Source organism: Crocodylus siamensis, chromosome 6 (genome assembly GCF_052110815.1).
Source record: "Crocodylus siamensis isolate JL-2025a chromosome 6, ASM5211081v1, whole genome shotgun sequence".
Taxonomy (NCBI): domain Eukaryota; kingdom Metazoa; phylum Chordata; order Crocodylia; family Crocodylidae; genus Crocodylus; species Crocodylus siamensis.
The window spans coordinates 12,832,751-12,848,669 of NC_143400.1; the positions used below are offsets into that span (position 1 = coordinate 12,832,751).

The 15,919-nt window shown below is 60.6% G+C and overlaps 1 protein-coding gene across 9 annotated transcripts in view; it reads left to right on the forward strand.

Moving 5' to 3' along the window:
- The window catches only part of ARHGEF11 (Rho guanine nucleotide exchange factor 11), a 40,067-nt gene that overhangs the window by 15,385 nt on the left and 8,763 nt on the right, over positions 1–15,919 (forward strand). For 2 of the 9 annotated variants that reach the window (XM_090050924.1, XM_090050916.1), the window contains exons 2-22: positions 1,899–1,931; positions 2,631–2,645; positions 3,025–3,116; positions 3,747–3,845; positions 5,779–5,828; positions 5,913–5,970; positions 6,892–7,073; positions 7,236–7,307; positions 7,703–7,822; positions 8,328–8,427; positions 8,759–8,835; positions 9,752–9,889; positions 10,133–10,207; positions 10,857–10,958; positions 11,516–11,614; positions 12,193–12,235; positions 12,776–12,872; positions 12,995–13,117; positions 13,358–13,381; positions 13,980–14,124; positions 15,062–15,161. In XM_090050924.1, the coding sequence (XP_089907050.1) occupies positions 1,899–1,931; positions 2,631–2,645; positions 3,025–3,116; positions 3,747–3,845; positions 5,779–5,828; positions 5,913–5,970; positions 6,892–7,073; positions 7,236–7,307; positions 7,703–7,822; positions 8,328–8,427; positions 8,759–8,835; positions 9,752–9,889; positions 10,133–10,207; positions 10,857–10,958; positions 11,516–11,614; positions 12,193–12,235; positions 12,776–12,872; positions 12,995–13,117; positions 13,358–13,381; positions 13,980–14,124; positions 15,062–15,161 (1,844 nt within the window). The remainder of the gene's footprint in view (positions 1–1,898; positions 1,932–2,630; positions 2,646–3,024; positions 3,117–3,746; positions 3,846–5,778; positions 5,829–5,912; positions 5,971–6,891; positions 7,074–7,235; positions 7,308–7,702; positions 7,823–8,327; positions 8,428–8,758; positions 8,836–9,751; positions 9,890–10,132; positions 10,208–10,856; positions 10,959–11,515; positions 11,615–12,192; positions 12,236–12,775; positions 12,873–12,994; positions 13,118–13,357; positions 13,382–13,979; positions 14,125–15,061; positions 15,162–15,919) is intronic. The other 7 variants (XM_090050919.1, XM_090050923.1, XM_090050917.1 and 4 more) reach the window with 7 other exon arrangements.

Below are 15,919 nucleotides of genomic sequence, written 5' to 3' on the forward strand. Positions count from 1 at the left end.
CTGCCCCTTATCTGCATTTCCTTGCACCTCATGGCAGCAGGCACGGGATCACCTTCCAGGAGGGTCTTGCACACCTGCCGGGGGGGACACAGTTTACCTGCCGGCTTGGCACTGGAGAAGCTGCCCATTCACCTGGTGTGACCCCCGCTGCAGTTGTCTTCATGCCAGTAGAGCGGTGCCCCCAACCAGCCAAGATGCTTCCTGCTCGGGGATTGCAATGAGCACCTTTGCATCCACTCAAGATGCTTGCACTGCTTGATTCCAGGTGAGCTGGAAAGCACCAGCTCTTCTGGCGAGCAGCCCAGGCCTCCGCAGCCTTGGAGCAGGAGTACTTCTCTGCACTGATACGAAGGGGTCAAGGTGCCTGGTGCCCTGGCTGGGTTACAGAGGAGCCTGGGGTGACCCAGGGGACCTTAGATGTGTTCGAGTCTCCAGGGTGCACTAGTGCTTGGCAGTGCCCTTCATCCAGTAGGGGATAGGAGCAATAACACAGGCTGGGCGAAGTGAGGCAGGAGGATGTCAAGGGGTGCACTGATCAGACAGCCGGGACCCCGTGGTTTAGTAGCACCTGGTCGGAGAACACTGGATCTCGGTGCTGAGGCTGGGCTCTGCGGGTGGGGAGGCAGTACCCATGCTCGTATGTCAGGTCAGTGGCTGACAAGGTAGTTTGTCTTGGAGGGAGGCCTCGTGGGGAACTGGCGAGGAGGGGACCTGGTGCAGGGGGCACTGTCTGGGTGTACTGGGAGAGCTGCTCTAGCAGAGACCCCCACAGCCCAGGGCTCTCTGAGCAAGAACAGACCCATGGGCAGCTTCACCACTGGTCTGCACCCGTGGGGCAGTGGTCTGGGCACACAGCAAGTGGCCACAGGACTTTTGTCTGAGATAAGGCTGGCATGGGACAGGCAGGTGCTCGGTTCTTTCCTACTGCCTGCTCGGAGCAGCAGGTGCAGTGGGCCAGGCTGTCCCCAGACTCCCTGGTATTATCAGGCTGCCACACTCCCGTGGGAAGCTCGGCTTTGCCAGCTGGGGCTGCGTGTGTGTGTGTGTCTGCACGCGCCAGCAGCTGGAAGGCTTTTGCAGGACAGCTGGTGCTTCCACGGCTCCATGTAGCTGCCCCCTCCATTTGGATGGTGCCCCGGGAGCACCACGCTGCGTTCCCCTGGCCACCTCCTTCGCGGAGGGCGTGCGGCAGTGAGGCCTCACTCTTGTCACTGCTCTGCCGCTGAGCCGGTGCCCGGGGTATCAGCCGCACAGGCTGCCTCGCTACGCGGCCAGCCTGGTCCTTGCACGGCCCCGGCTCCAGCCCCAGCCCAAGCCCGGGTCCTTTCCACCTGCTGCAAGGGGCTCAGAGAAGCTGCTTTGGAGACGCAGGGTTTTGAGGCTTTTTGGAGAGCTCAGGAGGGCTTTGGCCCTGATCCTGCATGTGCTTAACTTCATCGGGCCAGTGACTCAGCAGCGCTCCTTGCCACCTGTTAACTTGCACCACGTTCCTGCAGGATTGGGGCCTCATGATGCTCTGAAGGCAGCTGGATGCACTGGGCTGCTGGGTGCAGCGAGCGTGGCGGGGGCAGTTCCTCGCAGATGTGCATCTGGGCCCTGTCGTGCCTGACAACGGGGGCCAGGGCTGAGGGTTCCCCTTGCACTCGAGAAGGAGCTGCCTGGTCGGGGCCCTGGCTCCTCTGCCCCTTTTGGGTCCTGTGGGGAGGGGTAGAGCGGAGAGGCGCTTGGGCTCCAAACCCTGCTCCCCTTCCTTCCCCTGGTGCGCCAGCAGCTGCAGCGCCTGCTCACATCTGCCTCTTGATGCCTTTATCTCCTCTCTCACCCCACAATGCTGACCTTGGGATCTTGCACCATCCTTGTCTTGGGTGTCTATTTCTGTCGTCCCTCCTGGACAACAGGCCAGCCAGTAAAAAGCACCCTCACCTGCCCAGGTAAGAGGGGTACGGGGAAAAAGGGGGGGAGCAGGGCCATTTCCTTGTGCCCCCGCTGGCTGTGTTGGAGACTCTGGGTTTTCAAAGGGAAGCAGATCACTTCAAAGGGCATTTGGGTCTCCGTGAGCATCCCGTGTCCCTCAGCCCTGGGCTGGAGGGCAGGCTGGCTGCCAGGGGGAGAGTACATCTAGGCCCTGGGTGCAGGATGGGACTGAGTGGCACAGAGGGAGGCGACAGGCTGTCAGGTCCAGGCCCAGCACCAGAGACCAAGAGCCCGTCTTGAGTGCACGCTCCGTCTGGGAGCTGCAGCTTGAGTTGGCATCACCTCTCCGCTGCCGGCACCAGCGCTCCCCACGGCCGTCGCTCCGGCCAGCTCTGCTGTGGGAAGGCGGCCTCGGTCCGAGGAGCAGTCGCAGGTGCTTGCTGCATGGTCCCCTGCACAGGCGAGGTTGTTGGGACTTGGTTGCTGCTGGGCAGGGCCTGACTGCACACAACACCCCACCCCCCTGGGAGCCCTTGCTGGGAGAGCCAGCATGGGATCGAGCTCCCTTCTTGCCCCCAGACTTGGCCAGTCCCTGCAGGACACTGGACTAGGATAGCAAAGGTTGGGGCGGGAGGGGCAGGGGGGTGAAAGTAACTGTCCGTTGTCTGTCTGTCTTTCTCTCATCCATCCCTCGCTGCTTCGTGTTCTTCCATCAGCCCCATTGCAGCCTGGTAAGCTCTGGTGCTGGGCATCCGGCTGGCATGTGTATGTGTGTGTGTGTATCTGTTTGTCACTCTCGCTGTGCTCACACCGTGGACCTCGCATCGCTTCTCCCCCCGCTCATCCCTCCCATACAGACCTCAGTGGCTCCATGTCATGGCACGGGGGGTGCCCGATGCTCTCCCCAGGCCTGGGCCACGGTACTCCTGGTGCCCAGCCTTGCTCCGATCTGCTGGGGAAGCGCGCAGCCTGTGCTCGCTTTCAGTCTACCGCAGGCTGGTGTTGCGGTTTGCCACTTCCTAGAAGTGAGGTGGGGTGTCTCGAGCAAGCGGAAGGAGAGCCCTGTTCGTCACGGGCCCTCCATGATGACATATGTCTTGCCCCCTCCAGGTTGAGCAGCCTGTCTTCTCTGGGAGATTCGGCTCCAGAACGCAGGTCTCCTGGCCATCACCGCCAGCCGTCCGACTCCACCGAAACAACAGGTAACTTCTGCCCACCTGCTGTCCCCAGGGGTTGGGGCTCTGAACATACCATCCCGGGTTTTTACCACCCTATCAGCCTGTCCCTGGGGACTCCTGTCTCTATGACACTCCCATGAGGTGAGGCAGGGCAGTGCTATCACTCCTGGGGAGCCTAGAGGCAAAGCACCATGACCAAGGCCATTTAGGGAGCCTGTGCAAGAGGAGGGGCCCTAATTGGGTCTCCGGCCTGATGCCATGCCCCAGACCCTGTTTAGGGACCCCTTGTGGGAAAGGCTGCCCCAGCTGTTGACAGGTACCTGGTCATTCAGGCCGGGTTATCAACAGTGGCTGGATGTGGCACTAGACCCAGCACTGTCGGCTGCAGACACCAGCCATGCTTGGGTAGCCCTTTGGCCTGTTCTAACCAGGAGCTGAAGCTTTCATGGGAGTGAAGGTCACCAAGCCTCACTTGTGTTGCATGTGCCTGTGTGCACAGTGTGGGGAGAAACAACCCCCCATCTCACAGCAGACCCCCCCCCCCCCCCCCCAGCTCCAATGACCCCAGCCCACCAGGATGCCGTACCCTGGGCCAACACGGAGCATGGATTTAACTCCGTGCTCCCTTGCTTTTCCTTCCCCCTGCACCCACAGGCTTGGTCCAGCGCTGTGTCATTATCCAGAAGGACGAGCATGGCTTCGGCTTCACGGTCAGCGGGGACCGGATTGTCCTGGTGCAGAGTGTGCGGCCAGGTGGGTGCCATCCATGTCCCCCTCACCTCTTTGGGACAGAAGCAGTCGCATGCAGCTGGGGCTCCCCTCGTTTGCTTGGACCCTGTGATGGGTGGGAAGAGTGTGTGGCCCGTTGGCTGAGATCGGGACCCTATGGTGGGTGGGTGGGAGGTTGGGGTGAGGAGGGCAGGGTTGATGGGTGCAAATAAGGTCATTTGTGGGGGTTGGCTCTGGAACAGCTTCCTATATCCCCACTAGTCCAGGCTGGGAGTTGCCCATAGTCGTCTGCTCCCCAGCACAGCAGCTGAGTTCCCATCCCCACCCCCCCACTCCTCCTCTGCCCTACAGGCAGCGACAGGTTAACTGCGCCGCACTGCCCGCTGGTTATATAATCACAGCAAGCTGCTGACGGCGGGCGAGGGGGGGCAGGGAATTCCCTGTGCAGCCCTCGGCAAACACCAATTCAGCAGCTTTTGGACCCAGCGGCTTTTGCTTCCGGCTGTGTTGGGGGTGGGGCAGGCGGTCTTGGTTTTGCTGTCTAATGGCTTTGCAGGGTGGCAGGGCTTTGAGTCTCCATTTAAATACACAATGAGCTGCTGTTATTGCCAAATGACCGACCCCCCCCCCCCCCCCCCCCCCCGATGACGCGCAGGCTGGGGAGAATTCGGTTGTGTGGAGGGGCATGGACAGAGATCCTGTAGGTCTGGGAAGGGGCAGTCCTGTCCTCTGCTTGGAACCTGCATGCAGCCAGCGTCTGGGGCCCGGACCAGGCATTTAATAAAGGAAACCTCCTTTCCTCTCACCCCCTGACCCATGCATGGCTGCAGCTTGCAGCCTCTCTGCAGTGCCCCCTATGGCCACTCTGGGCTCAGGCAGCACCAGTGTGTCGAAGCCACACTGAGTTATCCCGTGCTTTTTCCACCTTCGGCCTCTTTATTTCTCTCCAGTTTTCTCCATCTGGAGCTTCCCCTCACAGAAACAGGTCTCTTGGGTTTGGCTTTCGCGAAGGAGAATTCTTCAGTGCAGCTAAACCTTAACAGCTTCACTGAAGAAAGGAGGGGTGTGAATATTGCTGGTGGTGGTGACTGGGTCCGAGGAAGAGCTTTCTCCACCCAAAGGGAATTGAGGGCTGGAACGGACCCATGAGAGATTCGGGGGATCTCCACGCTCAGAAGCTTTTCAGCGCAGGGTGGATGCACGCATGTGCACGCATGGCCGGGACAGTTTGGTGAGGGCTGGAGGCTGGACAAGATGGGTTTGGGCCCTGCCAGCCCTGTTTCTCTAGTGCTTGGGCTCTGCTCTTGAAAGCAGATCCGTGCAGGTCCTGTTCTGACGCCTGCCTGAATGCAGGCAGGTGCTTCCTGTCAGTGCGCTTCGGGATCTGGGGGCTTCTGTAAGGACACGTGGCCTTTGGGCAGTGCTCTAGGGCTTCTGACTGCGGCTCTGCATGTCATGTCGCTGCTCCTTGCTGAGCAGCCCCATGGACTGAATGAAGGCCTTGTGGGAACCGGGGCTGGCTGCCTCAGGTGCTTTGGTCTTCAGCTGCATTCGGAGCAAGCAGTGGGTTGTTTGCTTTGCGCTCACCTCTGTCCCATGGTGCCAGGCAGTGGTTGGTGGGGCACAGCCCCTCCAAGCAGGTCAGTGGCTTCTTTTCCCTCTCCGGTTTGGGGTCACCTTGAAGCTAGCAGGATCAGGGCCCTGTTGGACCAGGTGCTGATAGCACAGTGCTATACCCTGTGGAGGGAGCGTTGCATGCAACTGTGAAGCAGACTAGCACTGACCTGGGAGGGACCCAGTTACATCTACTGCATGTTACAGAGCTGGACCTCCTTTCTTTTGCTGACCCCTGAGTTGCAGACTCTGCCACCCCCAGCAACTGGACCTGTCACGCTGTTCCCTGCAGCCCCCTCCCAGCTGCCAGGACAGGCCTGACTCTGTGCTCATTGCCTTGCAGGAGGAGCAGCCATGAGGGCAGGTGTGCAGGAAGGGGACCGCATTGTCAAGGTGAGCATGACCTCCCAGTCCCGTCATCCCCAGGCTGACACCCCCGGGGCTGTGGGCCTGGCTCATGTCTCTCTTCTGTCTCAGGTGAACGGCACAATGGTAACCAACAGCTCGCACCTCGAAGTGGTGAAGCTTATCAAATGTGAGTAGGGTAATGGGAGGAAGGTTGATGGAGCTGTATACCCCTGGGTTGGTGGTTTGAGTCCAGCCCTGGGCACTAGCAACAGGAGGCTGTTGGGTGGCGTGAGCCACCAGGGCTGTCTCTGGGCAGGCAGGGGGCTTGTCATGGGTATGTAGGGACAGGGTAGGCAGATGGAGCTCCCTGCTCCCCTCCAGAGCAAAGGGACCCTCCCGGGTGGCAGAGGATGAGCAGGGGGTGGCCGTGGCTGTGCCGTCTCCCCATGCACCTGCACTTCAGGCTGAGCCTGGGAGCCAGGATGCATAGGCTATAATCTCAGCTCTGCCACTGAGCTGCTACGTGACCTTGGGGTGAATCACTTCCTAGTTCCCTGCTCCCAAGTCCCTGCCCACTCCTGGCCCACCTTATCTCCTGGACCACATGTTCTTATCTCCTACCGCCAGCCTGGGACTCGCAGCACTAGCTCCAATCTTGCCTGGGGCCTGCAGGCGCTCCGACAGTGGCAGTAGGCGGTCACCAAGCTGGTGGGAACATGTGCTTCAGGGCCCCAGCACAGAAGCAATCCCGGCCACATGGCAGCTTCTGTGGGTAGCCAGCTCCGCAGACTGCCGTGAGCATGGCCACAGCCCTCGTCTGCTAGCAGGCGTGTTAGCAAGCTGCTGGTCTGCTCCTGGGGAGAGACAGTGAGGCCCTGCAGCATGGGAGAGCTAGGTCAAGGGCCAAGATCACCTAACTTGTCCCAGATCCCTGACCTGGAGCTGCATGGCAAAGCCCTCCTGGATGCCCCTGCTCCACCCCCACAGGCATCCCTTTGGCCTTGGATTTAGCCTACAGCCCTGCCACGCTGGGGTGGGGGCACAGAAGGATCTCCCATTCTCAGCCATCTCATCACTGCACTGTCCTTGTCTTGCTCCTCTTCCCCAGCCGGCGCCTACGTCGCATTGACCCTCCTAGGCTCCCCCCCCTCCTCAGTGGGACTCTCCAACTCCCAGCAAGACGCCAGCTCGTCAGGGGCTCCCCGGGTCATGCCCACGCACCCCCCACCGCCTCCCCCGCCGCCGCCGTTACCTCCGCCCCAGCGCATCACTGGACCCAAGCCACTGCAGGTAACCACAGGCCAAGGAGGGAGCGGGAAGGGGGTGTTGCTAGCCTGCTACACCCTGCCTGTGCTACCCTGCTGTGGGCCTGGCAGAGGAGAGGACGGGAAGGGGAAAGCAGAGCTCTGCCTGTCTCGGTCCCACTTGACTGGTGCCCGTTCTGAATTGCAGGACCCAGAGGTCCAGAAGCACGCAACCCAGATCCTCCGAAACATGCTGCGACAGGAAGAGGCTGAGTTACAGGTACAATGGCACTTCCCCAAGGCCCCAGGAGCAATGGGCGGGTGTCTCCTCCAATGTCGTGCCTGCCACAGCACAGCTTTGGGGTCCATCTCTGCTTGTAACCCCATCCCCAGCCTGCTGCACCTGATCAAACATTTGTGCCATCGCTCCCAGGCTCCTGCATCTGTCTGTGGCTTGGCCGGGGGTTCAGAGGATGAGCCACTGCAAGCAGCTGCTTTTATGTCGCGTGGGCTAAGGGACTGTACTTCCTTCCTCCCCACCCTGCCGTTGTTGCCAGCCCCATGCCCTCACCCGGCAAAGCTCTTCCAGGCCACCGAGCAGAGCTCCCCACTGCCTGCGCGGTCGCACGCTCTCCTCACGTGTCTGTGGCCCACTCCTCTTTGTCTCCTGCCCAGCGCTTCTGCGAGGTGTACAGCCGGCGCCCAGCCACCGGGTTGGAGGGTCAGATCGAGGGTGCCCGCCGCCGGGTCAGCCAGCTGCAGCTCAAGATCCTCCAGGAAACTGGCAGCTTGGTGGTAGGCAGCGGCGTGCAATGGACAAAGCACTATGATTTTGCGTTCGACCCCTCCCTCCCCAGCACATGCTGAAGTGGGACCAGAGCCAGAACTGCTCCCCAGGGTCCCAGCTGCTGCCCCCCCCCCGCATCCCCTCTGCTTTCCGTGTGGGGTCTTCTTGGTGTCGCTGGCTTTGTGCCTCCTATGGTATCCATGGGTTCAGGGGCTGCCTGTGAACAGCTGCAGGACTGAATGCCTCTCCTGGTCCTGCGATTTAAGTCTCCAGAGGGCATCGCAGCTGGCTGGGTATTGGGCTGAAGGCCAGGCTGGCTGCAGGGAGAAGGGCACCAGTTCAGCCGGGCTGGGCTGTTCTCTTGGGTGGTGACCCATGTTCTGGGCCCCTGCCAGAGTCTGCTCCCCGCTCACTGTGCCCTGCAGCTTCCTTCCCTCGAGGGGCCTGAAATCAGAGAAGTGGTTCTGCTATCGAGGGTGGCGCCCACCCATTTTGCCCCTGTTTCCCCACCAGCAGGGCGGGAACGATGTGACAACCCAGTGCGTCCTCTCGCTGCAGGACTGTGTACGGCTGAGCAGCGACCCGGGCTCCGCGGGGCTCCAGGTCACAGAAGGTGAGTAGAGGGTGCCTGGGTGGGTGTCAGCTGCCTCCTCCATAGCGTACGTCCCCTCACTGGCTACCGGTGTTTCTCCCAGGTGTCAGGGCCAGGCAGGCAGGAAGGGGAGACTGTGGGTTCAGGAGTCCAGGGTCCCAGTCCCTACCCAGGATTCTCATGAGCCAGAGCCGCCTCTTGATGGTGGGAGCCTGTCTTCCGCCCCTTGGGCCCAGAGCCGGAGTCCCGCTGGGGCTGCAGGAGCCCAGGCCACCTACTGTCAGCCCACCAGTCTTCAAGCACCCAACTCTCATCTTCCATTGCCTCTGCTCATGCATCGTCTCCTTTCCAGGCCGCCTCTCCCTGGACTCTCAGGATGGCGACAGCGGCTTGGACTCCGGCACGGAGCGGTTCCCCTCGGTGAGCGAGGTGAGGGCCATGCTGCCAGGGGGTGGGTCACAGCTCCATGGCTAAAGTCTTTGAATTTGTGCCTTGGGTTTTGTAAGCCAACCTGGTTTCCCCTGCACACACATGCAGCCCTTGCGTGGAGGCTGGCAGTCCCCTGAGGAGCAGGACCCTGGGAAAATGGATGTGCCCTTTGGAATTGGTGCAGCCGGGGGCAGTTCATGGACCTGGAAATGCCTACCCAGGATGGGTCAGCTGGGTCCTGGCTCTGCAGGGCAAAGCTGAGGGGGTTTGGGTGCCTTGGCTCTGCCTTTCTTCCCTTGGATGTGCTGGACAACTCTGATCATAGCTCTAACTCAGTTTCCCAGGCTCCTTGTGCTCATATGGCATCGCTGCCATGTCCCAGGGATGCCTTCAGTTACTGACTTGCATCCCTGGCTCCTCAGCATCATGCTCTCAGAGGAGCCAAGCTCTGCTTCCCCAGTCAGCACAGGTCCTCTGATTTGGGTGCATTGGAAAGCCTCACTCTTGTCTGGGCATTTGCAAGGGGCCTCAAACGCCACCCTGGGGTTACAGAGCAGTCAAGCCCAGCAAGCAGCAGAGGCCAGAGGGCGAAGCCTGCTGGGCATCACTTATGGGGGGAGTAGAGGTGGAAGGAGGCTTGTAAGAGTGTGCCTGGCCCACAGGTGTGGGGGGAAACCCCCAAGTGTGGAGACAGCAATGAAGACAGCCCAGGAGCTGAGTTGGCACCAATTGGACTGTCTGTCCAGTTGGTGCCAGTACTTTTACACTGGGTCGGTCTGGAAGAGGGGTCCTGCAATAGTAGCAGGGCAGGGAGCAAGAGGGGGAGGCCTTCATTTCAGACCACCTGAGTCATCCTCCGGCACCTGCCCCCTCCCTGACCATGCCGTCGCCCCCTTGATGCTCTCACCCTGAGCAGATCTCCCTGAACCGCAACTCAGTCCTGTCCGACCCCGGCCTCGACAGCCCGCGCACGTCTCCCATCATCACCTCCAAGATGTTCCAGCATCACCGCCGGCAGGGCTCAGATACGCCCTTCGCGCCCTCCACAGAGCAGGTGGGACTAGGGCAGAGGCATGGGGGAGCGCACTCCCTTCTGCTCTGCCAGGTGGGCCTGGGTCAGGCCAGCTGCCGGAGATGAGTTGGGTAACTGGGGAGGGCGTTCTGTGCCCTCTGGGTCATGCCTGGCCCTCATGACTCACGATGGCACCATGCTGCAAGTGGCAGTGTGAGATGCCCTCCCCTCTGGACCACCAAATGGGACAACTGCCTGGTCCCATCCTGCTTCTGTCTCCTCCAGGGCTCAGACCGGACACTGCGCCCTCTCATCATTGGCCCCGAGGAGGATTATGACCCGGGCTATTTCAACAACGAGGTAGCAGCTCCCGAGACATTCCCACCCCCACGTTCTGTCCCAGCGGCTGCTCGGGGTAGCGCAATGTGTTCGCAGATCCCACCTCATGCCCCCCATGTTGGTGGCCAGGCGCCCTGCTGGCAGCCCCGCAGACACAAGCAGAGATCTGTGGGGGCCTCATCTTGGCTAGGGGAACTAGCCCGTGCTGAGCTCTGCCATGCTGTAGCTAACCGCTGCCAGCTGTCCATCTGGCGGGGCAGTCCAGCGGCCAAGGGCAGCTGCCTCATGCACTTGTCCTCTGTGTTGACCCAGGTGCCCCCACCATGTCTCAGCACATTACTCTGTGTGTACTGCCAACTCATACGAGGCCTTGCATTCAGGAAAGAGAGTCCTTGTCCTTCCTCTGTAGCCCTTATCTGCATTGGGTACTGTCCCAATGGCAGGCCAGGGTAGACAGAGCCACTACGATGGCCCCAGGGCTGGCTCGACTGGGAGGGTTGTGGCTGGGGTGCCTCCCACTGGGCTCTGAGCTGCGGCAGCGTCACCAGCAGAGGGAGGAAGAAGCTGGGGATTTGGCATGCTGCAACGGAAGAAAGCCCCTTCCTGGGGCTGGCTGTGTGCCTCAGGCCTCTTGCCAGCTCAAGTGTCTTTCTCTTCCCCCCTCCCACAGTGTGACAGCCTCTTCCAGGACCTGGGGAAGCTGAAATCCCGGCCGGCTCACTTGGGGGTCTTCCTGCGGTACATCTTCTCCCAGGCGGATCCCAGCCCCCTGGTGAGAGAGGGGACCCCCCTGGCCAGCCCCTCTGGCTGCTGTTGACCTGCCCCAGGTCACGGGAGGTTGCGGCAATGGCCCTGCTGTCCCTACAACAATAGTTGGGGGTGGGGAGTGACTCCTGGTTTGATCTTCCCCAGAGGACTGATCTGTTCAGGGCAGGGGAATTCCCACCTTGGGGCCAAACGGTGGGACCAATCCAGCTGAAGGCAGTGCTGGGCTGGGGGCCTGGCTTGGTAGGCAGGGCAGTGCATTTCCCACCCCACCCTCGTGGCCCACGGTGGGGGCATTGGTGCCAACGCTGCTGTCATCTGCAGCCCCAGGCACACTTGTCTGCATTGCAGCTAAGCAGTGGAGACCTCCCAGTGTGGGGCCAGTGCTTGGCCTGCCACGAGGGTCCACAAGGCCACACAGGTGGGGCAGGGTGGTAGCGCAGTGTGGGATGTCTGTGCCGGTGCGACAGCCCTCCAGCCCCTGCCGCGGTCTCTGCGCGCTTCTCCTTCCTTCTTCCTAACGTGCCTCGCTCTCATCTGTGCCCTGCTCCTCCTGCCCCGCAGCTCTTCTACTTGTGCGCCGACGTCTGCCAGAAGATGAACCCCAAGGAGTCCCGCGCTCTGGGCAAGGATATCTGGAACATCTTCTTGGAGAAGAACGCGGTGAGGGTGGGAGTTGAGCAATGCCTGCCTGGAGCTCCCCTCAGTTGTCCTGCCTTGAGCATCCCATGGGCTGTGCAGACGCAGGCTTCAGCAAGGGAGTAGCATGGGTGGCAATGAGAAGGGCTGACACAAGTGGTAGCTACTTCTGTCGCTGAGCTTGCTGTCTCTGGGCAAAGACCCAGGTAGCAGCCTCACTGTGGCTGAGTGACCCAGGCTCGCCAAGGTCCCCATCCCCTGGGGTTTCCTCTAGCTACTCAGGGTTTTTACCCTGCTGCTTAACAGAGACAGCAGCTGATGGGGATTTGTTTCTCATGGGTGAAATTCTGAGCCAATTCCCTGCTGAGGGGCAGTCGCACGGGTTTGCCCTGAAATCCTGTTCCCCGGTGCTCATCCCCCGTGGCCTGGGCGCAGCCTGGCTCCGGGGGGAGCTTGGGCAGGATCCTGCCCAGTCGCAGATGCGAGCAGTGGAAGGCGCTGCCTGTCGGCTGCATGGGTAACTGTGGTTCAATAACAGTGGGGTCCAGATGAGCACACACGTGACTGTTTGTTTGTTTTTTGGGGGTTTTTTTAAACTCCAGGCACTGAGGGTGAAGGTGGCCGATTCGCTGTTGCTGGAAATAGGTGAGAGTCTGTCGGCCTGTGTGCAAGATGCATACTCCTTGGCTATGCTTCCCCTTTGGTGCAGCGCCAGGAGGGGGGCTATCTGCACAGCAAGTCTTGCAGATATCTCCCCCTCCCTTTTATATTGCCCCCACCCCCCAGGGAGGAAGTGTCTTGTGATAAGATAAGGTGGCAGGATGCCTAGGTGCTGTGACTCATCTGGGGACATGATTTCAGTTGTGCCCATCAGGGTCTGTAAATGGGGCTGACATTTCTGTTCGCATTTCGGGGTGGGGGGCGAATAAAGGCCCTAACTGAGATCGGGGCCCCTAGTGCCAAGTGTTGCGTAGTCAGAGTGAGATGGCCCATAGGTCCAAGCTACTGAATGCATCCCAGTGCAGCAGGGGCTGAGCCCTCGGGGGTTGGTCAGCTGGCTTGGTGGCAGGCTGTGTGCTTCCCTGGAGCTGCCGTTGCACCCAGCCATCTCTGCACCGCCCCGTGCCATCGAGGGATAGCAAGTCACGGGCTCACCTCTCTCTTCCCTGCCCTTGCTGGCTGCAGAGTCTCGCCTGCGAAACGGGGAGGACATCCGGAGTGCCCTGTCCGAAGCCCAGGACACGGTGATGCCTGAGATCCAAGAGCAGATCCAGGACTACAGGTAACCGTGTTGCCCACTCTCCTGCTGCTGCCTGGGAGCTAGCTTGTCTCAGCATCCCATGCCCCCTCCAGTGCTTGCATCGCAGAGGCTCTCAGCCCTGACCTATGCCCATCTGTCCTCAGGACGAAGCGCACCATGGGGCTGGGGAGCCTGTATGGCGAGAACGACCTGATGGACCTGGACGGGGACCCCCAGAGGGAGCGGCAGGTGGCAGAGAAACAGATCACCCAGCTGGGTGACATCCTGTAAGTGCCCTGAGGCAGCCAGGCTACATCCCCGGGGGTCAGGCTCTGGGCCCTGAGTGGGGTAGAACTGGGGTTTGCAGTTGGCCTGGGTTCAAGGGAGAGTGGGCGTGTGAATGAGGTTGTGGGGAGGGCAGTCCACCTGCTCCCATGTGCCTGCTTTGGGGTGGGCTGAATCAGGCAACAAAGGCTTGTTCCCAGGTGCCGCCTCTTCTCACCCCATGTCCTTCCTTCTCACCCCAGGTCGAAGTACGAGGATGATAGGAGGTGAGCAGCTTCGGAGCCGGTGACCACGTGCACAGACGTGCCAGAGCAGCGCAGAGGTTTTCGTGCTTAGCGGCACTGACAAAAGCCACCTGCTTCCACCACTGGGACCCAGCCTCCCTGCCAAGGCTGCAGCCCCCAAGTGCCCCAGATTTGGCAGCAGAATCACTTTGCTCCCCGCCATGCAGGAGCCCTGCTGGGGCCTCAACACAGTGCAGAACAGACCACATGCTTCCCTGGTGGGAGGGTTGGCTGTATGTTTGACCCCCTTGACACTGAACCTGCTCACCTGAGTGCAACAAGCTTGTGCGGGCAGAAGCTGCCAGGTCCGGGCCCCAGCTCACCCTGTAGCACCTTGACATGTCTATAAGGACTCTCCTGTTAGCAGACACAAAGCTTTGGGTGGCTTTTGGCAGGGGTTATAAGCAGCCTCCCTAGAGCAGCCTGGGCATAGCTGCACCAACAGGGCCTCTAATCCTGTATCCAGCACTGCTCGGGCCCTGTCCTCTGTGCCACAGCCAACTCCTATGGTGCAGGCAGTGGCCCTCCTGCGAGCACGGCCCTGGGTCCAAGCTGCAGCACGTGGCTCCTTCTCTTGCAGCTCCCCCATGGCCTTTGCCCTCCGCACCTACGTGACCCACGCAGGCATCCGTGGGTCGGAACCTCGTCCTGCCAGCACCAGCGAGAAGTCCCAGTCCCTCCCAGACAAGGACAAGTGGCTGCCCTTCTTCCCCAAGACAAAGAAGGTTGGTGAGGTGCCATCTCCCCAAGTCCAGCTCATTGCGATGCTCTCCCATGGTCTCCCTGAGCCCCAGCTCTCCTGGCACATGCATCTGGAGCTGCTTGAGCCGGGCCAGGGGCTGAGCACGCCTCAGGCATCCCTTTGCAGCAGTCTGGCTCTGGCTGAGGGTCTGATGTCCTACCCTGGAGAGGAGGATGTCTCTTGGGGCTTCTGTTCCTAGAAGATCCAGTTCAGACTCTTCCCAGCTCCCTAGCACATGGGCTGGGATCCGCTACCAGCCAAGGGCAGGGCACAATGGGCACGAACGCAGCCCCGTGGTGTAACCAGCTTGGCGGGTAAAGATGCTGCTCAGGGGTAGATGCTCTGTGCTGGCAGCCCGTGGTCTGGATGATGTGTGTGTGTGTGTGTACATGTTACACTGGGCTTCTTCCATGAGAACTGGTGTGTGTGTGTGTGTGTGTGTGTGTGTGTGTGTGTGTGTGTGTGTGTGTGTGTGTGTGTGTGTGTGTGTGTGTGTGTGTGTGTGTGTGTGTGTGTGTGTGTGTGTGTGTGTGTGTGTGTGTGTGTGTGTGTGTGTGTGTGTGTGTGTACACTGCTGCCCCCTGCTGGGTGGAACCAGGATGGTGTATCCTAGGCCCTATACAGCTAATTGGGGAGTCTCCTTTAGCTCAAGTATTAGCAGCTTGAGGTTCCCAAGCATCCGGGGCCTGTCCCACTGCCGGAGGGGGCAGCATCATGACCAACAGAGTGGGACTGGCTGGTCTTCCTTTCCTGTCCCCTTGTGGCAGATTTTGTCCCCAGGGCACATGGCAGCACATTAGTGAGTTGTCTGGGGTTTGGAGTGAGTCAGTAGTACATCAGGGGCTAGGGAGTGGACCTGGGCTCTGGCCTGGCCCCTGGATGCTGGCTGGTGCTGCTTTAATCCCTGCCTCATGTCTCAGCAGAGCAGTGGGACAAAGAAGGACAAGGACACGATGGAGGACAAGAAGCGCAACCCCATCCTCAAGTACATTGGGAAGCCCAAGAGCTCCTCCCAGAGCAGTGAGTGCAGGGGCCATGGGGCAGTTTGGGGGGCAGGGGGGACCTGCAGGAAGGTCCATGGGGCAGCCATGTTCTCCTTGGGAGTTGCTCTCTTGCCGGTGGCCTTTGACAGGGTGTCCCACTCCTGGAGCCAGTGCAGCCCCTTGCCTCAGGGCTGTCCCTCTTTCCACCTGGCTGCAAGTGGATCCAGGTTTGGGAGTCCAAGGCCTTGTCTGTGTTGGGTTCCAGCTGCGGTGCAAGCCCCACGTCTAGCTGGGGCCTTGTGCTGATCTTGGAGTGATGTGTGCCACTGCAGGCATTGATCTCTGTGACCCAAAGTTCCTAGGTCTGGGCTCTGTCTGTGCTGTGAGGAGGGGTCCCAGACCTCCTCATTGCAGAGCCCACATCTGCCCAAGGCCTCTCCACCTGCCTTCAGCCTTTCCCTGCTTGTCGGAGGCTGCAGCAAAACCCTTCAGGCTTCCCACCCAAGGCAGATGCACAATGTCTCCCTCACCTACACTCCCCTTCACCTTAATTCAGTCATGTGCCCTCCCCCCAAATATGCACCCCCCCTCCCCCAACGGGCACAGTGTCTGCAGCCAGTGCCAAGTTCTGCAAGCCCAGCTGCAGTCTTGCTCCTCCCTACTGAGCTGGGCCCTGGCACCAGCACTGGTTCCCTCTGCTCTGTGCAGCATCAGCTGGGAGGCTCCTGGTCTCCAATGCCTGTGACCACCAAGACCAGTGGGAAGGAGGAGGCTGGGGCAGGAGTGTACCTCTGG